Here is a 26,978-nt window from a genome sequence, read left to right on the forward strand (position 1 = left end):
CCGCTCCCAACTCATGCTCTCTGGCTCTCTTTCTCAAATAAAAAATAAAATCTTTAAAAAAAAAAATACACACTGAATTCAATAGCCATTCACTTTTAAATCTATAAACAAAAGGAAACTTCTAAAACAATATAAAGGACATTCTATTAAAAATACAATCGGCAATATTAAAAGTTAAAATTCTAAATGAATTCTTATCAAAATTGAGAAAATCCTTAAGCACTACTACTTACTCATACTGTTTTGGATATTTTGTTATTTAAAGAAAATAAACTAAGTGATAAGGCTTTTAGAAAAGAGGATTCCTTTTTTTTTTTTTTTAAGATTTTATTTATTTATTTGATGGAGAGAGACACAGCAAGGGAGAGAACACAAGCAGGGGGAGTTGGAGAGGGAGAAGTAGGCTTCCTGCAGAGCAGTGGGCAGGGATCCCAGGAGCCTGGGATCGTGACCTGAGCTGAACACAGACACTTAATGACTGAGCCACCTGGGCACCCAAAAAGAAAGAATTCTTATTTATAGATAAAAACATTGTAGAATATTTAAGAGAATTCAAAAAAAAAACTATACTAGCTAATAAGAGAATTTTTACAAGTGAATAAATAAAAGATAAATATACAAAACCAATAGTTTTCTTTTATATTAGCAAGAACACTTAGAAATTGAAATACCCAGCTTGAAACACTGGCAAAAACTGAGAAATAATTAGGAATAAATGTAATGAAGGACATAAAATGAGACCTGAATAAATGACAAAATATACCTTATTCCTGGACCAGAGACTAACTCTTGTAAATTGATTTGTTATTCCTAAATCAATATATTTAATGTTTAGGGCATAAAATGTTTTGCACAGTACCATCATTCACCCCTATTTTTGCCATATTTACCACAGAAATTAAGTCTGCCCACCACTCTATCCAAAGTGGTTAATATACCTAATACAACAGCAACAAAAACAAAAACAAACAAAACTCCTAATAAATTTGTTGAATAAAACCCATGTCATTCACCATATTTTAAAAATAAAGAGCTAAGATCTAGAAAGGTTAAGTAACTTCACAGAGACAGATAATTCAAAGTGTACCTGAAAGGAAAATGGAAGGTTCTGTGTATGGGGATGTTGCATTTCACAAGTAAACTTTTCCTCATAATGGAAACAATATTTCTATTAGATTACATGATAGAAGGGATGAGTTCCAGGATTTGCTTGGTTACTAACTAGTGTTGTGACCTGAGTCAGGTGACTTCATTTTTTTGGATTCAAGTTTCCCATCTATAAAATTAAGGTGCTGTATAGCTGGACGATGTTAAAATTATATCCTTCATTCCTTATTGTTTAAGAGGTAACAGATCAGTGACTTAGAAAAGGAACCTTTGAGTGGTAAAACGAAAACATTAAGGTATGGAATGATATATGTGCTATCTGGGGAGAAGGGGAAAGTGAACAGGAGTATAGATGAAACAAGACTGGCCATGAATGGATAAGTGTCCAAACTGAATATATGCATTTTACTATTCTACATTTGTATATATTGGACATTTTCTGATAAAACTTTTTCTTGTTGGTAAATCAAAATGTTGACCAAAAATTATCTCTAAACCAGAAAAGTAAAGTGAGAAGTACAGATTTCATCAACTAGCAAAGCCAAATCCAGTTCTTTAAATAAAATTTAGTCTTCAAGATTCATTAGCCTTTAGCAGCAAGGTCACACCATCTTCAGCCCTTTAGCTTGATTCCCTGCTAAGTTATATCCGCAGCAGCATTATTTATGAAATTACTAATAATGGTTTTCTAAGAGACCTCATCTAGCATTTGTTTCCTCCCTTTCTTTTAAGTGGGTTGTTGTTAAATAAGAAGGGGCTGCTGCAGTCATACAAATACATCACTAGCCAAAGGGATAATAATAGTTGAAAATATCAAACTCACTCATTGTGCGTCCTCTCTGTAAAGAGAAAGGGAAAGGAGGAAGGAGGAGAGGGAAGAAGAAGAATGAGAAGATAAACATGACGATGACATAATTCACACGCCTTGCGCAGAAGTCTGCCTTCTGACACCAGAGACAATGGAGGGTATATAATCAAAGAAATTCTTAAAATAGCTGCTGCGAGGCTAGGTAGTACAGGGCTTGGAATCAATCAGAAATCTAGCTCACTTTTTTTTCAGTCCCTGGTTTGAATACATGAGTTCTAGTACATAGTTGACATTCTTAGAATTAAGCAATTATTCACAAACATATCATATGCAACATAGCAAGGAGGAAAGTATTTCTTTTCCTACAGAGCCCAAAAAATCTCAGGTAGCAATTAAAAGAAAAAATTTCTCTAAGATCAATGAAAATTGAGATTTCCAAAAAGAAAAATCTATTTCACATTCTCATGTCCCTTGCCTACGTAGAAGATTAACACTGGTGGGGACCTAGGCTGAGTGAGCTGACTTGCCAATAAATTTGCTATTGTTTTTGTCTGATATCAATTTTTTTTAGCTTCTGTTGAGGATTCTCCTTTGCAATGATTCTCATATTTCCACAGTTATGTTTCAATGTTTCCCATTTAAGAAATATTAAAAGCTAAAATTATTTTTTAAATCCTGGTAGAAGCCCTGAACTCTTTCAAAAAACTCTTCAATTGGTAAATTATTTTAAAAATGGTAAATAAAATGGGTAAAATACTTCATACATGAGATTTATGCTAGTTATATGTGATTAGATAGTGAAGACTTTGGAATTTGAGTGTGAGAGCTCTAAAAAATGAGAAGATGCAGAAAAAAAGCACATGAAAATGGTGAATCCAGCACCTTTCAAAACCCCAAGTTGAACTAAGATCATACATACAGCCTGTATCCTTCCAATTGCAATAAGCTTTATTCCACACAATGCAACAATAACTTCTTAATCAAATTTATAGGAATGCTGTAAGAGTATTTCTTTATTTTGCAGGTAGTTTTACTCCTATCATGAAAAGCATTAGTTACATACTTCCAAAAGAAGTGTGGTGGAATACAAAGTGCATAAGAGCAAAGGAAACTATGATTAAATCCCTATGTCAAAACCAGGTTACATATTGCAAACTTGAATGGTTAACTCGTGATCTGTCTCTTCATCTATAATAACAGGGATTCTATAACGTTCTATACCGATTAAATGACAATACATATACAAATAAACAGTACCTGGCCAATGGCATGTGCTTAAATAGCTATTGGTTCCCTCCTTGTGAAAATTTTAGATTTATAATTTAGCTGTGGCTTTTAAACTTTAATCATAGCTTTTAATCACCAACAAGCAGTTTCCTCCAAGTAAAAGGAAAATTCCTTATAAAACTAAAGTATCAAATATGTTAGTCTATAAATATGCTTTTAGCCTAAAAAATACTGGATATAAATAATAAAACTAAGGATTAATTTTCAACATGCTTTCCAGATAGTCACAGATAAAAAGCACTTTTGAATAACTAAATAGTCTCCAAGTAAAGAGCAATAATAAACAGCTTATGTTTCTAATAATTTTCATAAATACTAACTTGTCTTTTTAAAAATGTATGCTCATTTGTTAAATTGTTATACAAGAAGGAATCATTCTTTGCTCTTGGAAATTTTGCAAGCATTAAATGGTCTCTAAATTGGCAGAGGAAATAAAGGTCCATCCATTGGGTCTGAGCAGTATGGGTTTTTTGTTTTCCGACACTCCCCCTTCTCTCCCCTTCCTTTTCCTCCTCTTCTCCCACCCCTTGCCAGCTAGGGATCAGTCAGTTTTTATTAGCCAGTTAGAATAAACAGAGCATGGATAGGTTCTTCCATGGTCCTTTTTTCTGTCTAGAGCAGCTGGCAAACAGAATAGACTGGGGAATCGCCCTGATGTACAGAAACCATAGAAGAACACACCCCTACATGTATTATGAAGGCTTAGGCAAATATGAGCTCAGAGGAAGACTTTACAGCAGCAAGGAAACCACGCCCAGTAACCAGATGTTAAATCAAGAACTTCTTTTATCTTGTTTTTCATGAATGTACAAGTAGGATAGCTAGGAGATACCACTATGTGAGACAGATCTCAGAACCACAATTTACAGAGATAGTGGTCAAAAACAAATCCCAAGACCCAGGACGATTGGCAAAATCAGAGTCCAGCAGGTACAGAGGATTGTGTGTGAAGGACTGTGAAGAAAAGCGTACTGTGGTCCTACTTCCTCTACGCCAGCAACATGGAGACGGTAAGTGTCTGCCTGCACCTAACTCAAATGACAGCACAGCCTGGATGACAACTCCAGAGCGTCCCACCTCCAGGAGAAGAGTCAGAAAACAACTGGGGCACAGGGCACCAGACTTCTACCTGAGAAACCTGAAGTGACTGGCAGAAGTGGACAAGAAATGTGTGACATGAGGGCTTCCCAGGTGTGGTCATAAAAAGACAAACCTAAAGATGCTTTAACATTTTCTCAACAGGATGCTGAGGCAAATGAGAATTTCTGTGTGAAGCAGACCACAGGAAAACCGGGATCTGCAGGAGAAGCGCCCGGCCATTGCCCCTCCAGAAGGGGCAAGGGGCTCTCCAAATACCCTGCACAGAAAAAGGGATCAGCTCATAGCACCACCAGCCATTTAAGAACTTTCCTGCCCTATTTCCTTGCCTTCTCAATCTCCTGAATTTTTACCCAGGTAGGTGCCAAATAGTGAACTGGGGAAGGAGGTCAAGGAAGAAAAAAGCAGACCACCACACAAAACCTTTCCCAAATGCAGCCAGCCAGGCTTGTCTCGAGCTGGGGAGTCAAAGGGAGAGGAGATGTGCCACTTTTAAACATATGGTGAAACAATGTTCATTGTTTTGAACTGGACTCTTTAAGTCTTGAATCTTTAAGTCTTTAAGTTTGTGAATTAAAGTGACCCAGTGATAGTTATGATATCGTCAGAGAATGAGCTGAAATGTCACGCAGAAGGAGACCTTCCCTAACTAAAGTTAAAGACACCACAGGAGATTAAAAATAGCTGTGTTTTTATTTCATCCCACATGTAGAGCTTGTTCAACATATTGGATACAGAAAACACACACACATGCTTGTTACAGCTGGTCTGTTCAGACACATTCACTAACGCAGAGAACAATCACCCTGAATGTGATCTTTAAAATGACCAAAGACAGCAGCACCCAACAATATTTGATAAGAGGTAACAGCTGCTAAAAGCTAAAAGAGTGGCCTCCAGAACAAAAGAGAAAAGGATTAAGTGAGGAGTAAGGCAGAGGAGTAATGCACTGCTGATCCTTTAAACAGCCCTAGATGACAGTTTTTAAAAGAAATGCAAAATAATAGAACAGAAAAGATACCAGCACTGGTAACACAATGAAAATAGTTTGAGCGTGAATTGGGATCATTCTTATGGGAAGTAATTCATTATGTGTCAAAAACCCTAAAAAACTGACCAACATATTCTACTTTTAGGAATTTATACTAAGAAAATCATCTAAGAACTATGGTTTCACTTATTTATAGAGCATAACAAATAGCATGGAAGACATGGGGAGTTAGAGAGGAGAAGGGAATTGGGGGAAATTGGAAGGGGAGGTGAATCATGAGAGACTATGGACTCTGAAAAACAATCTGAGGGGGGTCTGAAGTGGCGGGGGCGGGTGGGAGGTTGGGGTACGAGGTGGTGGGTATTATAGAGGGCACGGATTGCATGGAGCACTGGGTGTGGTGAAAAAATAATGAATACTGTTATGCTGAAAATAAATAAATTAATATTAAAAGAAAAGAACTATATGAAGACAAAAGTTCAAAAATATTATTAATGGTATTAATACAGGAGAGTAGCTTTCAGATTAGAAAACAGGCAATACAGGACTGTGATCTCTGAGAGAAGGAAAACCAATGAGGTAGGCCTACAAATGCCCCAGCCTACTGATTAGAAAGAGGAACCCAGTACAAAGAGGGGAACGAACCCAAGTGGGACCCAGTAACCCTGCTGGGTTCAGAAAGACCTAGTCAACTAGAATTTGACTAGAAATCTCAAAATACCAAAACAGGTTGCTATACATAGAGAGAGTTCACAAGATTTGCAAAGGATTCACTTCAAGTCTTTGGCAGAGTACCAATGTGTGTATATATGAAAAGAAATTATTCAAGGCCTGGAAAAGAAGCAACAGGAAGTATTAACCAAAATACTACCCAGAATTCACACAGGTGTGGGAACAATTCATATTCCTACTAGCCTGAGGGGAAAGGCCTTGTAATACGTGGGGCATCAGGTAAAGTGCTCAAAAGGAAATCACATTAGTAGTGGTGTTAACTACACTGAAACTAAAGGCTTCTCTCAACTAACCTTAAAGCAAAGTTGAAAAGCAAATATTGAAAGAATCAACCTGAGTGACATCTATAAGACTTGCAGTGTAAGAAACATCAAAGGAGGTCCTTCAAGCAGAAGGACAATAACATCAGATGGCCATCTGGATCTATGTGAAGGAGAAGTGTAGGAAAGAGCAAACATGTTGGGCAACAGATAACTTTTATATATAAATTATACTATAACAGATGAATGGATCAAGAAGATGTGGTATATATACACAATGGAATACTATGCAGCCATCAAAAGAAATGAAATCTTGCCATTTGCGACAACATGGATGGAACTAGAGCGTATCATGCTTAGCGAAATAAGTCAAGCAGAGAAAGACAACTATCATATGATCTCCCTGATATGAGGAAGTGGTGATGCAACATGGAGGCTTAAGTGGGTAGGAGAAGAATAAATGAAACAAGATGGGATTGGGAGGGAGACAAACCATAAGTGACTCTTAGTTTCACAAAACAAACTGAGGGTTGCTGGGGGGAGGGGGTTTGGGAGAAGGGGGTGGGATTATGGACATTGGGGAGGGTATGTGCTTTGGTGAGTGCTGTGAAGTGTGTAAACCTGGTGATTCACAGACCTGTACCCCTGGGGATAAAAATATATGTTTGTAAAAAATAAAAAATTAAAAATAAAATTAAAAATAAAAAAAAAATTAAATAAAAAAAAAATTATACTATATAATAAAAATAAAACACACTTTTTTTCTTATTTTCAATCTCTTTAAAAGAGAGTTGAATGCTTAGGACAAAAATATCAAAGTATCATGGGGTTTAAAACAAATGCAGAATAAAATGTATGACCAACAGCAGCAAACAGGATAAGGACAGGGAACAGAAGTTTACAGTGGGTGGTTCTTACATTATATGTAAAGTGATACGGTATTACTTAGACTGTGATCAGTAAAAGGTATGTATTGTAAACCCTTGAGGAACCACTGGAAGAAAACCCAAGAAAATAAGTCAATAGTGAAGAAATCATAAAAAATGGAATCATAAAAAATTGGAATCATAAAAAATGCTTAACTGACCCAAAAGAAAATAGAGGGAAAAAAAAAAAAAACTCAGCTGGCAATTGGCAAAAAAATCATATGCTGATAGATTTAAGCCCACATGTTGATAATCACATAAATGTAAATGGCATAAACCTCCAATTAAAGGTCAGAGATAAAACTAGATAAAAGATCAAGACCTAACTATATATTAACTATACAGCTCACTTAAATATAATGACATTAATAGGTTACAGGTAGAAGAATGGAAAAAATATATATACCATGCAGAGTAACTATATTAATATCAGACAGTAGACTTCAGAATGCAAAATATTACCAGAAATAAGGTGAGCTATAATGACTGAGGTTAATTCATCAAAAGAGTATAACAGTCTTAACTGTGTACTTAACTGTGTAATACAACCAATAATGGAACTCTAAAATATACAAAGCAAAAGGTAATACAACTGAAAGTAGAAAATGCCAAATGCACAATTACAGATGAAGATTTCGTTACTCCTTTCTCAGTAACTGATAGGACATAGAAAACTTCAATGCTATCTACCTACTTGACCTGAGTTATAGGACATTCTACCCAACAGTAGCAGGATACTCTTTCCTAGTGTAGCTGCAACAGTCACTAAGATAGACTATATTCTAGGCCACAAATAAATTTCAAACTGAAATGGATGGAAACTACATAAAGTATGTTTTCTGACCTCAAGACAACTAAACTAGAAATTAACAAAGTTATATGAAAAATCACCAAGTATCTGGAAGTGAAATGACATACTTCCAAATAACCAAGTCACAGAAAAAAATCATAAAGGGAGATGAGCAAATATTTTGAAGAAAAGTGAACTGAAAATGAAAGCACCATATATAAAAATTTGTGGGATGTCACTAACACTGTGCATAGAGAGAAATTAATAGCATTACTTGCTTATATTAGAAAATAAGAAAAGTTTCAAACCAATGATCTAAGGCAGGAGCTGGCAAGCTTCTTTGTGCAGTGTTACATGGTAACTATTTTAGGCTTTGCAGTCCATACAGTCTCTGTTGAAATTACTCAGCTCTGCTGTTGCAGCACAAAAGCAGCTACAGGTAATACACAAATGAATGGATGTGGCTATGTTCCAGTAAAACTTTATTTCAAAAAGAGGCAGTGGGCCACAGTCAGCATATGGGCCACATGTGTGGAGCCCGCTAGAACATCAGCTCCCAACTGCAGAGGATTTCATGTTTTTTGTTAACTGCTTCATCTTTAAGAGGCAAGAACAGTACACGGTCCTTAATACATGCTTAATATTTGCTGAATTAACTAGTTTAATCCCCAGAACAGCATAGGAGTTAAACAGTATCATTTTATAAATGAGTATACCAAAATAAAATAATGTGCTATACCACCAGTAAGTGACAGAGCCAGTATTTAAGCCTAGGTCTAATCCCAAAATTCTGTACACTTTCCACTACATTACACTGAGATGGCAAACGTATTACTGAGTAACTATAAAAGCATAATACCGCACATACATATTTTCTCTGCCATTTTCCTTAACTCCAGTTTGTAGAACAAGACAAGTGTGTTAAATCCAGCTCTGTATCTATGTGTTACTATCTGTGCTTTAATCTTTATATTTCTGTATCTGTAACTGTTGATTTAATATTTAGACTATACTTTATGCAATTAAACCACGAGATTAAATACTTTTTGAATTTTCTAACTTTTTCCCAACTTTACTGAGATATCATTGACATCACATTGGTTAAATCTTGAACACAAACCTCCTTCGTTGTACAAACAGAAGACTAGAGTTAGCTTTATTTTAAAAAGACACAACTAGAATACCAAACCAATTTTGTGCACTCATACATCTAGCATACATGACTATACCCACTACTTGTATTTCTTCTTTTAAAATGTACAAAGAAATTTTTAAAATGTGAAGGAAAAACAAACAAAATACATCCTCTTTTCCTTTACCTTAAGACTCCCTTGTTTCAATTCTGCCCATGCAGAAGGGGCAAGCCCTTGGCTGTCATGTTGCTCACATACAGCAGCCATGGCCAGCCGGCCGCGGTTGCACGTTCTCTGTAGCTAGTTCCCATCACTGCTGACACACATCTGCTTCCCCTCACAAGTCAATAATCTATGGCAGCTGTTTTCCAAAAATAGGCATTAGGAAAGCCAGAGCAGTTCTGAATGCAGATTCAAAGGGCTACACATCTGTCCACATTTTCATAGCCTGCCTGGGGTTTTACCGTCATCACAATAATCAGGGAACTTGAAGGAGCCAATGACTATTTGGTCACATTCTCTCTCTTTGGATGTTCAGGGCAGAAATTTTAAAACTCTGTGTACAGGAGACAAACACCACATACTAAGAAGCTATCAAAGATGAGACAAAGAGAATCCATACCATTTGCCTGCCTTAAAAGCACAATGTTTACTGTAATCTGACATGGTGGTAATTGATGAGGATACCATGATGCAGAGAAACTGCATCACTGCATTACAGCCACTGAAAGATTATTCAACTGACTAAAAAGATAAAAGTAAATGAAAAATGATATAATAAAGCTGAACTTTTCAGCTTAACTGCCAGATCTTGCAATAAAAATATATCTGAATTTTAATAATCAACATAAATCTTTGGGACAAAGAGAAATAGATTTCTCACTGAAACTTTATATAAAGAGGATAGGCTGTATCTTCTCCATAACCAGTAAGAGCAAGAAATATGCCCTCGAAGGGTTTAATTTTTGGTACTTGAATATGAACTCAGGATAAGCAGGTTGTACTAGCTACTGTAAAATAGTCTTGCTCAAGCCAGTGTACTTTAAGGCAAATTATTTCCTCTCTAATGTTAAGCAACAGATCACTGAAGAAGATAAAAATAGCCACTATTTATGGAGTGCTTTTGGCGGCCACTTTTCATTTTCTTCTCAATTAATCCTAACAAAAATATGTACTCTGGATTGTATGATCTGTTAGAAAGAGAAGTGAAATTCAAATTTATTACAAGCTAAAACCCATGGTCTTGATTCTTAACCTATTTTGCATTCTAAAGAGTCAAAATATCCACTATGCATCACACATGAAGAATCCAAGGAGTGTTTATCAGTTATTAAAGGAACAAAAGAAAAGCTCATCAGAAATAACACTACCAGTGTGCCTGGGTGGCTCAGGTCCAAGGAAACCAAGCATCCAGCTCTTGGTTTTGGCTCAGGTCAAGATCTCGGGGTTATGAAATTGAGCCCAGTGTTGGGCTCCAAGCTAGCCATGGAGCCTGCTCAAGATTCTCTCTCTCCCTCTCCCTCTGCCCTTCCCCATACCCCCTTCTCGAGTTCTTTCTCTCTCTCAAAAAAAAAGAAAAAAGAAAAAAGAAAGAAAAAAAGAAATGACACTACCAACTTCCACTACCAAAAGAATAGAACCAGACACAAGAACACTTTTTATGTTTAGTTTTTGTTTCTTCAGAACTCCAGAGTTCTCCGTCACTGTCCTACTAGGTCCAATCATTTGGAAACACATGGGCTCTGAGAGTATTAAGAAAATTATAAAGTAACAAACACTGATATTTTAGTCACTCACAGGAATCCCCACAGGATATGTAAAAAAGTGATACATGTTGAAAAATCTTTCCTGCACAGGAATACAGAATATATACTCTGTAAGAGCTTCTAGCCTCCCTGTGCGCTAAACCATAATATAAACAAAACATAAACTGACTTTTTAAAAATGCCCACGTTCCCCGAAGGCAGAAATGTGAACATGTTTCTGCTCCATACTAATGACCACTGTGCAAACTGATTTCAAAACTTGTTAACAGTCCAGAGAAACAGATGTATTTAAAACTAGATTATTTCTGTTCATAGTAACTAATTCTATTCCCTTCTCTGCCAGGTACCCCCAATTTTCATTCTTAAGTTGTCAAATAATAATAAGCCATTTATTTAGCTTGTACTCTATGTCAAGCTCATATACATCATATGTAAAGTGATATGTACTTTGTATACATTGTATCATTTATTCCTTTATATAAATAAAGGAGTGTTTATTTAGGAAAGGAAAATTCCTTTATTTATATAAAGGAATAAATGATACAATGTAAGTATGGGAATAAGTATTCCCATAAACTTGTCAATCTGATTCACTGTACAACATTCAGGAGATCCTCCCTAATTCCTCTGAAGCCTTCAAAGGCTGCCAACTCTTATAACCATGGCTGATTTAGAATGATAAACATTTTAAAACTAAAATAACAACATATTCCATGATCTGCTAAGGGCTCTTACTATTAATGGTTCAGTGATATTTCTCCCTTATATATTTTTTTCATTATTATTATTTTTTTTTTTTAAAGATTTTATTTATTTATTTGACAGAGAGAGATCACAAGTAGGCAGAGAGAGAGAGAGAGAGGAGGAAACAGGCTCCCTGCTGAGCAGAGAGTCCGATGTGGGACTCGATCCCAGGACCCTGAGATCATGACCTGAGCCGAAGGCAGCGGCTTAACCCACTGAGCCACCCAGGCGCCCTCATTATTATTATTTTAAGTAAACTCTATCCCTAATGTGGGGCTTGAACTCATGAATCCAAGATCAAGAGCAGCATGCTCTACTGACTAGCCAGCCAGTAGCCAGCTAGGCTATATCCCATACTAATTAAATTGGAAATTCTGGGAGTGGGACCCAGCTGTCAATATTTTTTAAAACTATCATGTGATTCTAATATGCAAGCAAGTTTGAGAACCAGGGCTTTAATAATTATTCAAATTTTAAAATAATAATATCTCATGGTATATTAGATCAAAAGAGCTCTCTGACACTGTCATCAACTATATTAATTCACCTTCCTCAAAAAATTACTAGAGGAAAAAATACCTAAGAGATTTCAGAAAAACTTTCAAATCATAGAACATCGGCATCAGTTACTTAAACTCCTTTTAGCTGATGAAACAGAAAAATACACAGAAACCCGTAAGTATACACACAAAAAGAGTAACTTGAGCCACCAGCCAAAATGAGCTCATACTTATGGACATGCATTATTTCTTGTTTCCGTATGCATATCACAAAGCAACAACCTGGAATGTAACAAACCACAGTCATAAATTAAGTCAACTGATTACAGTCCTTTTTCCAAAGCTGATTCTAAGTGGTTTTTCCTTGATTTAAGCCATTAGTAAATGAAAACTGCATTTTACAAGCATGTTTAAACATCACAAGTTCTGTATTCCCTAACAGAAGACAATGTGATTGATTACTTATGAGGTCACATGACCAACCAACAAGAAAGGTCTTTAATCACCATGAATAAGAAAATAGAGCATCAACACAAAATTAATGAACTTGTTAATTGTTCTTTCTGGTTATAAAAACTTAGCTATAACAAATACTGGTATTCCTTATTTTTATCAGATTTAACCCATTTATTTTTCATCTTCCCCAGTTCTCTGTTCCTTATGAAAAATTATGTTTTGGCCATGATCCCACCTTTTTAGTTCCAACTACATAGTAAACAAGTAAAGCCAAATAGTTCTCAGTAGCTGCTTTACCAAAATTTGACTAAAATATTAAATATTATTTAAAAATTTCCTTATTTTCATAATAATTATGCTGCGCTCTCATAGCAATTCAACAAGATTTTTCTTAAAAAATAATTATGGTGACCCATACTTAATTCAGAAGAAAAATGTCTACTTACAGGTATCATCCAGTTAGCCAGGTCACCATATTTGGAAACCTGCATTGCTCCTAGCATTGTTAGATTGACATGTCCCCTGAGAGAGAAAAAGGAAATATAAAGCAAATTTCACAAGCTTTGTGTCCGATTTGCTTGAAATTGCCAGCAATTAAAGTAATTCTATACCCTCCAAAATAAATTTGCTTTCTCCCACCCAACCCCGGATCTTCCAAATCAATCAGCTCAAGCTGATGTAGAGAAATAACCATTAAGAGTTCTTTAAAAAAAATTATAGCCTATATTGTCTCCAAAAACAAATTAAAAACAGGTGTACACAGTGTGTTTGTTTCCTTTGGTGAGGGGTAATGTGGCTTGATTTGAAGGTAAAAGCTAGCTAGAAAATGAAAACACAGTTTTGTAGAAAATGTTAGGATCCTCAGAAAGAACTTTAAAAATGTTTACTTCAGTATTCTCAGCACATAGATAAATACTCCATTTGGGGGGTTCTTTTAATAACAGTGAGCTCAATGTTCCAATTCCCAATGCTCAATGTGAATAATTTCCTATCTTGGTGCAGCTGAATGAGCCCATGACCATTTTCTGGCTGGGAGACGTGGCTACGTTTCGAAGCCCTGCTAACACGTTCGGGGATGACTCAGTTCATTCCATGCCATTTGAAACATGGGGGCTCCGTCGTTACATACCCTCTAATCATCGCAAATGATTCATCGCTGGAGAAGTAAGAGGCTCCTGGAAGAACAGTAACTGTTTCCTTGCCTAAACACTCATACACAAGAAAGGAAGCAAAGAGAAGAAAAAGCTATTAGATTTCTAAGAGTGGAAATCAAGCAGAGAGAGGTCTGTACCTTCTCTGTTTCCTAAAGAACTGAGGTCCCTTTAACCAGACTGCTGTGGCAATGGGGCTGTGGGGCACAGTGGGAACTGTTGCCCTGTGAAGAGGAGTATTTAGTCAGTGGCATTGTTCAGATTTGACCCTGCATGGTGATGACAGAAAGCAGACCAACTTTTGATTTTATTATTGTTTTTGAAATTCTCTACAGACAAAGCACTCCCCCATCACCTCTAACCATTCCCACCTCTCCCCAGCCCCACTCCCTCCACAAGCCCCTGGTAAATGCTGATGAGAGTGAGGGAAAAGAAGTCCCTGGAAAGCACCTGTCAGAATTCAGCGCTACTGTGAGTCACTGGAGCAAGGAGACCGTGGAACAAGCAGGAAGAAATGCAACTTCCAAGGAATGACACAGAAGATGCTCTTCAGATGTTTCTTAAAAATCAAGAAATGATCTAGAAAGCAAGTTGCCCCCTAATTTCATAATATCACTAGGCCTGAACCTCTTCTTTTATTCTCTCTCTCTCTGCCTCATATTTCCTTTCTTGGTCCTGTTTGTTAAAATCATAGGACTTTGATGAGATCAAGGAATAACATCGTAATACTGGTTCACATATCTAATGGTAACTTCCAAGAGGTCCCCTTGGAAAGACCTCTTCCACTTATACCTCATAATAAAAAGTTCAGAGCTGGAAAGATCTCCAAGATCACGCAGTCCCCACACAACCAACCCTACCACCTGACCTATATATTTCAGCTGTTTTCTTTTTGTGATCCATTTCATGTGTGTACAGTGCCCAGGAGGAGGCTTCTAGTCTTAACCAGAAAAGTGCCCACATGCCACTCTGCCAAACAGAAGCCAACTGTATGAGAATACCCCGTGCATTATCCCAGTGTAATAAAGCAGTCAAACGGAAGGGGAAGAAAAGTTATGATTCCAGGGCTGGAACAATGAAAAGCCAAACCAGAGTGGTCAGATCATGCCCAGGTGTGCAACACAACTGTACCCTCAGCTTCTCAAGCCTTGCCTGCAAGCTAAATTCTCTATCAATATCCCTCTCCACTAGAGCTCAAGTAGAGAGAAAGAGGCTATTTATATCATGCTGAAATATTTATTCCCCAAAGGAGCTGAACTCTAAACAGGGGAAACATTTTCACATCCTCCAAAGTACTATAAAGATGAAAGGTCTGGAAAATACTTTCTGGTGTGGTCAGTAGGGGCTTTTAGGTAGCACATAAAATTTGGAGGAGTAAATGAAATATTGCATGCAAAATCCTTACTACAGCACCTGGCACAGAGTACAGACTCCATAGACAAGCTTTTACTATTGTCATTTTTTTAATCCCTCACTCCAAACCTACCTATAAAAGAGACAGTGCCATCACCCCTCTGGGGATAAATGCTACAGGACCCAGCCACTGTCTCATACAGCAGAGCTAAAAGCCAGCCTGGGAGCTCTAGGTTTCAGGACAGGCGTAATACAACTAAACGTGATTCTTTTTTTTCTTTAAGATTTTATTTATTTATTTGACAGAAAGAGATCGATCACAAGTAGGCAAAGAGTCAGGCAGAGAGAGAAGGGGAAGCAGGCTCCCCACTCAGAAGGGAGCCCAACATAGGGCTCCATCCCACGGCCCTGGGATCATGACCTGAGCTAAAGGCAAATGCTTAACTGACTGAGCCACCCAGGTGCCCCTAAACTTGATCCTAACACTATTTTCATAACTAGCAAACCCGGTTCCTCACTGGTCCTGTGAGGTGGATAAGCAAGGACCAAGAATGTGTAGGGACAAAAAAGCAGAGAAACATAAAAATTTCAATTCTTTGTTCTCCATGGGCTAAATCACAATGGCTTCTAAAGGGCAATCTCCACCAGCTGACAGTACATAGAAGGCATTATTTACCAGACACAGGAAACTTGGAGATCAGTGCAAGACTCTGGCTCTCCCCATGTGATTTATGGAGCATAGCTTTAAGAGCCCAGAAAACAACTCTCATAAAAAACAGTTATTGTCAGGCACCTGCTAATACATTCTGGTGTGTTATAAATTACATTCTCTGGAAGCCAAGTTAGTTGTTAGTATTTTTAAATATCCAATATCTAAATAAAAATAGATATCCTAAAGTTGAATCCATGTTTTTCAAGTATGATGCCCAAATCTGGTCAAGAAATAACGAATCAACATACAATCAATATCTTAAAGAAAAAGAACTTTTTTATTTGACTATTCCTGATTGATTTCTGTTTCCTCCAGTTTTTCTCTGCATGTGTCTAGATCCTTTCATGATATTTGGGCAAACATGGTTATTCAATTTCATAGCTACTGAGTCCTTTGGCTCTTGATTTAACACATGGTTTACTCAACATCAAGTAAATGGCTACTAGGTGCCTTAAACAGTGTTACAGACCAAACACAGATGCCCTACACTAATGGTTCTCAAATTTTAACACCCATCAGAATTACATGAAAGGCAGATCTCTGAACTAAATTCCCAGAGTTTGGAATTCAGTGGGCTTGTGATGGGGCCTGAGAATCTCTATTTGTAATAGGTCCCCGGTGATGGTGACACTGTTGCTGTCCCACACTTCAGAGAACCACTGCCCGAAGCCAAAGGAATATGCTGTTCAGCTAGAGAGAGAAATATAAATGAATAATTACAAGGCAAGATGAGAGACACTAGATGTGTTATAGGTTCAAAGGAGGGGGCATTTCTGAATCATGGAAGGATCAAATGAACTGGAGCTTTGAGGATGACACATTTCAAAACACATTTCAATAGGAAATTACTGATAAGGAGATGGGGATGCAAAAAGAAGGGGACAGAACAAAAACTCTGGTGATAGGCACAGGACTATTCAATAGGTCCCGAATGCTGTACTCTTTTGTGCCTTAGTCTGCAGGCCTGCGATTCTTCAGTTGTGGCACAACAGGCTCCAGACAAGGCATTATTGACATTTGGAGCTGGATAACTCTTTGAGGGGGGCTGTTTCGGTTATTGTAGGATAATTAACAGCAGCCCTGACCTCTACCGACTACTTGTTAATAACACTGGCTATCAAAAATGTCTCCGGCCATTGTCAAATATCCCCACTTGCTTACTAAGAACCACTGCCCTGGAGGCACATGGCAGGGGCCAGGGATATTTATGAGACATGAGATTAACATGGTGGTTCTTTCTAAGGCAGTTTTAATCAAAGGTAAGTCATTTAAAACACTGTATATTAAAAGAAAACAATTAAGAAATGAGAAGAAAGCAAAATGTACATTAATAGGAAAGCTAAAACGTGAGACCCATCGGAAATTTCATAATTGCATCAGAATAATGCAAAACTTAACAGAACCTCTGAAATGTTGCTATAAGCATGGCCCTCTCCACCTTTTTAAAACTTAGGGTAGCAGTGGGTATAGCTCCATGTGTAGAGAAAAAGGCCAGGAGACACTGTGTGAGTCCAGTCCCTAGCAATGGGATCCTGGGGACATCACATCACTACTCTGGGCTTCAGTTTCCCAATCTGTTCGGTAAGTTTTCACGTAAGACTCAAATGGTATCTAAGTATGAAAAAAATATGCTGCAAACAAAATGGTGCTGTAAGGTGAGGTCATTCATTTTTTCATAACCTTGAGGTTATTATTTAGAAGGGGGTGATCTTCCAGGTAACTTCCAAATTTGGGGAGTCGGGGAGATCACCAATATGTATTCTGGACTCTTTAGCTTAAAGTATTTCCTCCCTAATTAGATAGCTCCAAAGTCAAAAGCAACATAAATCCTAAGCAGAACTTTGATGAAAGAGTTAAAATATTAATAAGCTCATCTGCAACTTGGCTTCCAAAAAGCAATGAATTATTATTTTATAAAGTAGTCTAAAATTATACATGATATTTTAGAAGTTAAAATATAAAACTAGTGGCTTCAGGGGTGCCTGAGTGGCTCAGTGGGTTAAAGCCTCTGCCTTGGGCTCAGGTCATGATCCCAGGGTCCTGGGATGAAGTCCCACATCGGGCTCTCTGCTCAGCAGGGAGCCTGCTTCCTCTTTTCTCTCTCTGGCTGCCTCTCTGCCTCCTTGTGATCTCTGTCTGTCAAATAAATAAATTAAAAAACAAAACAAAACTAGTGGCTTCATTACGATTGAGCTACTTTTAAGCTCATGGAATAAAAAATAACTACTGTCCAATAATCACTGAAAAGGCTACTTTTCCAAGGAAAGTGGGTTTTATGAACTCAGGCCTAAAATGTGGAAAATGGAGTTATTCATTTTGCAAATAACTCACTAACATCATAAATTAATTAAACCAAGCAGCAAATATTTTCACAGATCAATGAGCTATTGCTAAAGGGTACAGTACAATTAAATTACAGCCTTAGTTAAATGTCATTGCTTTATCACAGTGGGCCTTTCAGGGTTGAGTCGTGTTAGCTAATTCAACTATTCAACCAGAAGCGTTTTTACTTCCAAAAATTCTAAGTATCAAACATCAATTCTGCTTGGCAGCTGGCCTTTATGTTCAGCTAATATTGCTGCTCTTCTGAGATTTACATGTACTATTTTTGAATATGAAGTAAGAATAATACTTTTGTGGGGGTAGATTGAATTCAAGAGGAAAAGAAGGGTAAAAAATAAATCACACTAGAGTATAAAAATCAGCTTCTTCTGAGCAGCCCCATTGTAAGAATAACCTTCAGCCCCAAAGTGAGAATGTTGCCTCAAGCATGGGCAGTAACAATGGCCAAAGGGTCTGGCCTGTTTTTTTCTCCTCTAGGCTGCTACAAGCAACTATGTGTCACAGTCAAATAAAAGGCTTATAATAAAAGGCAAAGCATATAAATGTGGGAATAAGAGAAGACAGGCTAGAGTGCCAGTTCAAAAGTCCCTATTACTCACATCACTGGATTTTACTTAGGGGCAGAGTACATCTCTAAATACCCCCAGAACCTCTAAAGGATGCTCTTCTTCTCCAGTGATGACTGGGGGACAGCAAGTATTGTTCAGAACAGAAACACCAGTGTGCCAATCTTTTCTTCTTGCCTCTACGGATCCACTTGTCATCCTTCTCATCACAAGAAGGCAGACATATTTCAGCCTGGAATTGGCCAATGGAAGGTGCAAGAAGATGATTGAGCAGAGAAGACCTCCACCCCTCATCCAGGTTTCTGCTAGATGGCTGCATTCCTCTACCAAAGGCCATAGATCTGATTAGGTGGCCCTCCCCCACTACTGCCCCTTAAGACCTCAGGGTGATAATAACTCCCTGTGGTACTTCACCATCCTTTTCTGGTTTCCCTCAATCTTGGTCATACCCTTGTAAATGGTCCTTTCCTTTAATTCTCCTCATTACCCCATTCTCAAATGTGCCCTTATGCCCATACATAAGTGCCCTTATGTATAGGCAGGACCCTCACTGGTTGACCCATCAAAGCTCTTGCCATTATATGTAGCCCCACCTGCAATTTCTCTATTATCTTACTTTTCCCTAAGTAAGAGATGATCTTGAAGAGCAAGCCGGCAAAGAAGAGACTAAGAAGTCTTCTCTCCCCTCCGCAGTGAAAAACACAATGGAGCACTCTCCAGGAAAAAATAATCAAGACAATTAAGCCCAACTCCTTTCTCTTATTTGGCAGAGAATTAAATTAATAGCCAAGGAAAAGAGTGGAAAAACACGTGAGGGAGTTTACCTGCATTGATTAGATCTGCATCAACTTCATTTTGTAGTGGATACGGACCCTGTCAAAGCACACTGAGTTAGTAAAAGAAGTTTCTCACTGAATCACATACTAAAATCATAATATAAATAACTTCTCTAAAAACCCTGGGATAGTACTATCAAAAGACTTGATGTGAACCTTCTAAAAATAATTCCAGTATGTTCATGGCTATTTCTCATATTGATTAGTCTTTCCCACACTAATAACTGTGATAAATAAAAAATTATTTCCTAGAAATGACCAAGTTTGAAAAGAAATGTTAATATTAGAAATACAGGTCACTAAAACCAACAGTAATTATTTAGTGCCTACGATGCAGTCAGTGTTACTTGTAACTCTTCCTGGTAGCAGCCACGACCACAAACAAAATGGCTACCTTATTTGACTAGAGGGTTGCAGAGAGGCAAATTTTCATTATTTTGATATGCAGTACCTAAAGGCTGAAATTTGGAGTCCTAACCTTACTTTTCACAACATCTAAGTTTTGAAGCCTTTATTTTCCCTTTGCCTGATTACTCTCAGTTTTGCTTTTTAATGTTGTATGCATTTTTATAAGGCATCTCTACATTACTTGAATGGGGTGAGTTGTTTCATAACATAACATATAGTAAGCAAAACAGGAGGAAATGGAAAAAGGGGGTGGGAGGCATAAGAGAGAACCAAGAGTGAGGAAATCTGAGCTAGGAAATTCCAACATGCTTTCAAAATGAGGGACCAAACATGTATCATTTAAATAAACTGAAGTGGCAACTAGTATTTTAGGACTATGTAAATTTTCCCTTTAAACACTGACCATGGATAAGAGATATCAACTTATTTCCCTTGTCTTCTAAATGAGGGAATTGGTCCCTCTATGGCTGCAACATGAATCTTTTATCCAGACTCATGTCAGTTTTGCGCATCTGAAGATGGTCATGATTACCACCTCAATCAGGGCTCCTGATCATTATTTATGTTTTAAGACTAGATATACCGTTCCATATACACAATTTTTATTGCATGAACAGTTAAGGTCTACTCAGAACAACAGGAGATTAGAAATCCTATAAACTGGCCAAACTATAAATAATCTCTGCCATAGTTAACATTACATAAAAAATGTCATCCAGGAAGCAAAAATATTTCTTATTATTATAGTACTGAGTAAAAAGTATATCCAAATTCTGTGAGAATGTTGAGCTCATCTAGAAGGCTAGTCTTGAGGAAGAGAAAAATTCTTTCCTTTTGAACAACATGGCCTCAAAATGAGAATTAGGTATGAAGAACTATTTTAATTAATCGTTTGTCAAAATATGTCCTTATTCCTCGAGTAAAAACCTTACTTTTCAGTTTCTCATTCAGAGTCTTACAGATCATTGTTTACTACAAAATTCTTTATGACCTTCACTACCTTGTCCAACCACACAAAAGTTAAGAAAGCTCATCTGAACAGGAGGACACTGTGAGGTCTCTCTGAAGCAGGTATACCAGGGGAGGAAGACACTGACATGATGGCACAGGAAGAAAAGTCAGAAAGCGCAGATAGTCAAGAAACTACCTTAAAAATAAGGCTAGGAACTTCAAGCTAACAATTCTCAGAAGATTTCACTGTATGGACTATCTCGTTTTCTATCGAGACTGAATAAATAAAACATTAATTTCTGTCTTACCAAACCCAGGATTCCATTTTCACTTTGCAGATGAACTGTGATATTTGGGCTGATAAAGTTGCTGGCCAGAAGTGGGATTCCTATGCCCAAATTAGCTGAGGAAAAAAGATGTTAAGGTCCACCGTATAAAAGGTAGAAAGATTATGCCATAAATCTGCCACATATAGAAGTCTGAACTTCTGACCTTTAAAGGCACTTGCTCTGAATGTAATCACTGAACACTCTGAACACTCTCCCATCACTCTCCAGGCGCTCTTTTGTAATCTTTTTAAAAAACAAAATCCCTAATTTTCAATAACATTAATAGGCTTTCCTGTAAAGGTATCAAAGTGGTGGATTCAGAAGTCATTTTTATTGTAAGACATTTTATTTTCATTAATGTGCTCAGCAAATTTGAACTGGTATATTATGACTGACACATTATTAAACAAGGCTTGACCTTTGTTTAAAAGTAATTTTCACTATTCAAAACTCCAACTAAAAATAACAGTGATTTAGTATTCTCAAAAAGGGTTATCATTTTTAAATTAAAATGAAAGTTTTCTGACAATACCAAAAGGTCTGTCTAAAACCACAGTGATTCCTTTGGGTCACTGAGATAACGTTCATTGGTAACTAAATCTTCTCTAAGCTATAAAGAAGATGGAGGTGGTGGCTAAGTTTCAGTGAATATAACAGACCATATAAAAAGTAGCTGAGCTAAGGAATCAACAGAGCTGAGAGTTGTTGTTTTTTTTTTTAATTTATTTTTTTCAGTGTTCCAAGATTCATTGTTTATGTACCACACCCAGTGCTCCGTGCAATATATGCCCTCCATAATACCCACCACCGGGCTTACCCAAACCCCACCCCTCTCCCCTCCAAAACCCTCAGTTTGTTTCTCAGAGCCCACAGTCTCTCATGCTTCATCTCCCCCTCCGATTTCCCCCAACTCACTTCTCTCCATCTCCCAATGTCCTCCGTGTTATTCCTTATGCTCCACAAATAAGTGAAACCATATGATAGTTGACTCTCTCTGCTTGACTTATTTCACTCAGAACAATCTCGTCCAGTCCCATCCATGTTGATACAAAAGTTGGGTATTCATCCTTTCTGATGGAGGCACAATACTCCATTGTATATATGGACCATATCTTCTATATTCATTTGTCCACTGAAGGGCTGAGAGTTTGACTCTTATTCCTCAAATGATCAAAATTGGGTCCTGATTTGTATAATGGTGTAGATTTAAACTTGCCTCTCAACACTAACAGGCAGATCAGATCAGAGATACCCACACTGCCTGAAACTGCTATCAATACTGTCCACAACCAACACAGACTGCAGGACTGGACTTAGAATTAGAACAAAGAATCATGGCACTCTGATATGAGATTCCAGGAACAGTGAGATCTTTGTGAATCAGAGCCAGAAAAAATATGGTTTGTATGTGCTGCAATATTATAGACTATGAAGGCTGGCAAGATGTCAATGAACCAAGATACTGCTTGTAGACACAGTAATTCTAAGCAGCTCTGACAACAGCTCCTTGGTTCATTTCTTACCAGAACACAATCTAGTACAGTGTTGTTTGTACTTCATTTCTCACAGTGACATACAGATCACATTGAGATATTAATTTCATTATGAGTAAGTATTTTAGATAAGGGCAACCCCAATGACAAGCTTCTTACCTGAATTCTTCCATCATATCCTATAATTTTTTCAGTTATTCAATGCTTTTTAGTAGGTCAAATATGCCAGGGATAAAGAAGTCTGGGTACTCTGGGTTGAAAAAAAGTGGGTGGAATGGAAAGACCATTTATATGAACTAATTTGCAAATATTTTTCATAGGCAATATAATAACAGCAAATAAAGAACACCTAGAAGCCATTATTATCTAAAATTAGTGGTATCATACAGTCAGTGTTTAAATGTCAGTGGGAAAACAACTGACTGATGGTCATTAGAAAACCCAGGGCCTAGCTTTTACTTGCTCAGTTAACTTGGTTGATGCTCTATCTTGCTGATATCAGAGGTAAAGAGAGGCGCTATTATATTTTCCTCCCCCACATGAATTCTCACTATAACATAAGGTATAAACTGGAAAAAGAAAAATGAGGTGTTAGAAGTAAAAATAAAGTAGAAACAGAGAGTTTCCCCAGTCAGGGTCAGTCTGAAAGAGGATATTCATGGCTGGGGGAAGCTCGCAAAATGAAGACAGTTATCATGTTTCTAGATTCTCTTTTAGGAACTTTAAGTATGCCTTTAGGCCTTTAAGTATGGCTTTTGTGTATTTACTACTCAACAAGTATTTATTTTATCAAAAACCCTTTGTATTTTATGCAATATTTGTTACTGTATAGTTCAATGTTTGATGCATTGAAAATCAGCAAAATGGCAAAGAGACTCACTGTTAAACAAATTAAAAAACTGAATGGTAACTGTACTGAATTATTTCAACCTTTTTTTTTTTTTTTTTTACCAAAGTATCTAAAGCAGGATTTGATTCATTCATTGAATACCCTTACAAAGCGTTAGACATAGAAGTGTGCACTCATGGGACCCTTGCCAAAGGAAACAGGGGTTGTTAAGAAGTTGGATCTTATGTTTCAATGAATATGCAAATGTCAGAACATAGAGAAAGCAAATAGCACTGTTATAACTAGTACTTCTGAGATTTGAAACCTCATCTTGGGTAATCTCTTTTCCTAATAACCTTTAGCAAAATGCCAAATTGTACATTAGAAATCCATTGTATATTATAAAATAGCTAAGCAAATTTTGGTTGCCATTTTGTTTCAAGAAGGCAAACAGATTATAATTCCAATTTTATATACTTCAATATCTTTAGGTTATATGGCACAATTTGTAAAAATTGATTCATTGCTTTAAAAGTTACAGCAGACTAGAAAAGAATCACTATGCAGGAGGCCTAGTAGCCTGATGAATACAGAAAAAGTGAGGGCTATGTCTCCGCCCAGCCCCAGAAAGTTAAAGGATACCATACATGCCGTCCTCAAATTCAAGAGCTGCCCGCTTGATGATACGTTCCCTTACATTATCTCCAGGTTTATCAGATTTGGTTTTTACATCCTTCTCTTTCCGGACTGATAGACGCTTTAAAATAAACAGAAATAAATTATTCATGGTTGAGGTATACCTTGTATTTTATCATTGCTGAAATATAGAATTTTACTGGAGAAAATTTAAGTCTTTCTCATTACTACTATTAGACAAATCTATAATATAATAGAGAGGGTTATATTTTTTAAAGAATAACATGGGTGGTATTTGATGACCGAAATAATTTTTTAGAAAGTGAAAGAGGTCGGATTTGTTTGAAGAAGATATACTTATTCTGTTCTGTTTTTTTGAAGCAAATAATCCCTCTATTACTGTCACACTGACTACTACTGCTATGATTCTTAAGACTTCTGAAACTGAATTCTCAGGTGCTCAAGGATTGAGCCAGAACAAAGAAAATGAAGAGACCTTGGGACTCTGTTTTTGCAGGGCTGTCAGAATATTTTTACCAGGTGTTGCTACTGCCAAGTGCATATTTCTACTTGCAGAGTCTGGACTGGTTTTGCTACAAGTGCATCACGGGAATCATAAAAATATCCAGAAACCAGCCAGGAAACTACTTCCATTACTAAATCTTCTTGACATAGACTCTGGTTTCTATTTGCAAATATCCCACATCCTTTCTCCCTAGCCCCCTAACATTAGTATTAGATTACAAAATGTCTTTGTTTGACACACAGCTGAGGGTATCTCAGATTGCCCAGTATCTCCTACTGGATGTTGTCTATTCTGTTGCTGTTCCCGAGACAGCTGTGAATCTCGATATCAATTCTGGCCCAACTGAACATTCTTTATGCCCTCAGTAGCCTTAGAATACTTCCACTGCTCCTGTTACCTACTCCTTGCCATGATCTCATACCCACCAGCTGCCCAGAGCCTGATGCTAAAGGGAATGACATTCTGGACTTTATAAAGTGCAAAGCAATTCTAAGATAGACATTTCTGAATAATCAAACATTAAGTCCAGCAGGGCTAAAACCTTCTCTACCCTAGGACAGCCAGTCAAAACTATGCATTATAAATTAAGACAGTTACAGAAGCCTGAAAACAGCCCAGAGATGTCACATAACTTGGTGATATATTTGGTAAACACAAATCACTGTTGGACTGGACAATAACATAGATGATCATGTTCCCTTAGGATGGACACATGAGACTCCTACTAAGATCCAAAGCAAGACTTTCCATTCAGTTCTAATTCCTTATCATCTGGAATTGCTCCAGGGGCACATATCTCTGTTAATCGGATTTATAACTCCTAACGAAGAAGCTAAGTCAAGTACCTCAATTCTTTTCTCATATTTTTCTCCCTTTATAAGGCGATGTACATAGATCTTAGGAATATGGATGTCTTCTGGGGCAAATGATCCAATATCCACAATTTCTTCAACCTAGGCCAAAAAAAAAAAAAAATTAAATACTGAGAGCTTAATTCTTAGAAAAGTGAAGTATATTTATTGCTACCTCCAATTTAGATTATATATACAAAGTAAATATATATATGTGTGTGTGTGTGTGTATGTATACATATATCTATATCTATATATCTATATCTATATCTATATGCGTGCACCTGGGTGGTTCAGTTGCTTAAGCATCCAACTCTTGATTTCAACTCAGATTGTGATCTCCAGGTTGTGAGATGGAGCCCAGCGTCCAGCTCTACACTAGGCAGGGAATCTGCTCGGGATTCTCTCTCTTCTCTCCCTCTGCCCCTCCCCCCATGCTCACGCTCTCTCTCTCTACCTCTCTCCTCTCTCAAATCAATGGATCTTTGAAAAAATAATACACACACACACACACACACACACACATATATCAAAGAGAGACAATATATTACACACACACTTCTCAACCCTCAAAAAAAGAAGAAATTCAAATACTTATGTCTGAACATGGCATACAGAACACAAAGCTCCATAACTTAGTCTTTGCCTAAAAGAGTCTCAGTTACAAATTTGTCAAATGGTTTCTCAGTACAGCTGCTTGAACTTTCACAAATTGCAGCTCAAAACTTGAAAGCACATCCCTTAAACCCAGATTTTCAAAATTAATGGGAGATTTATCATATCAAAGACAAAAATCTGTACCAACATCTGCTTGGTCAATTGAAGCTTTTTAAATATAGATACAAATGCCATTTGTAACAGTTTTTAATTATTTCTGTTATTAGCTTCCTAGGATCGTGATAGAACTGCAATTGCTGAAATAATTTTACTTAAAGACAAATCTTAATTTCAATATGGAAATCCAAAAAGGAAATACTAACTAATAACTAGACATACTCAATGTAATTAGAATTAAAGTCATTCATAGAGCAAAAGGGCATTTTACAACAGTATGAAAAGCTCCAAGTTAGTCTGCTATTTTATAATTCATTAAAAAAAGACAAAATAGTATTTTTACATCAATATAAAAAGAACCTCAGAATAACAATGATCAAGAAAAACTAAGGTTGGGGCGCCTGGGTGACTCAGTGGGTTAAAACCTTTGCCTTCAGCTCAGGTCATGGTCCTGGGGTCCTGGAGTCAGGCCCCACATTGGGCTCTCTGCTCGGTGTGGAGCCTGCTTCTGCCTGTCTCTCTAGCTACTTGTGATATCTCTCTCTCTCTCTCTCTCTGTCGAATAAATTTAAAAAAAAATCTTAAAAACAAACAAACAAAAAACTAAGGTCAATGTTGCTGG

At 37.1% G+C, this 26,978-nt stretch overlaps 1 protein-coding gene across 1 annotated transcript in view; it reads right to left on the reverse strand.

Annotated features, from left to right (window-relative positions):
- OXCT1 (3-oxoacid CoA-transferase 1) overlaps nt 1–26,978 on the reverse strand; it is a 127,987-nt gene that overhangs the window by 37,227 nt on the left and 63,782 nt on the right. Inside the window, exons 8-13 of the mRNA XM_059417058.1 lie at nt 25,577–25,684; nt 24,212–24,326; nt 21,227–21,321; nt 19,548–19,596; nt 13,728–13,800; nt 13,045–13,120 (exon numbers count right to left, since the gene is read on the reverse strand). Coding sequence (XP_059273041.1) covers nt 13,045–13,120; nt 13,728–13,800; nt 19,548–19,596; nt 21,227–21,321; nt 24,212–24,326; nt 25,577–25,684 — 516 coding nt within the window. The remainder of the gene's footprint in view (nt 1–13,044; nt 13,121–13,727; nt 13,801–19,547; nt 19,597–21,226; nt 21,322–24,211; nt 24,327–25,576; nt 25,685–26,978) is intronic.

This window comes from Mustela nigripes, chromosome 12 (genome assembly GCF_022355385.1).
Source record: "Mustela nigripes isolate SB6536 chromosome 12, MUSNIG.SB6536, whole genome shotgun sequence".
NCBI classification, from domain to species: Eukaryota; Metazoa; Chordata; class Mammalia; order Carnivora; family Mustelidae; genus Mustela; species Mustela nigripes.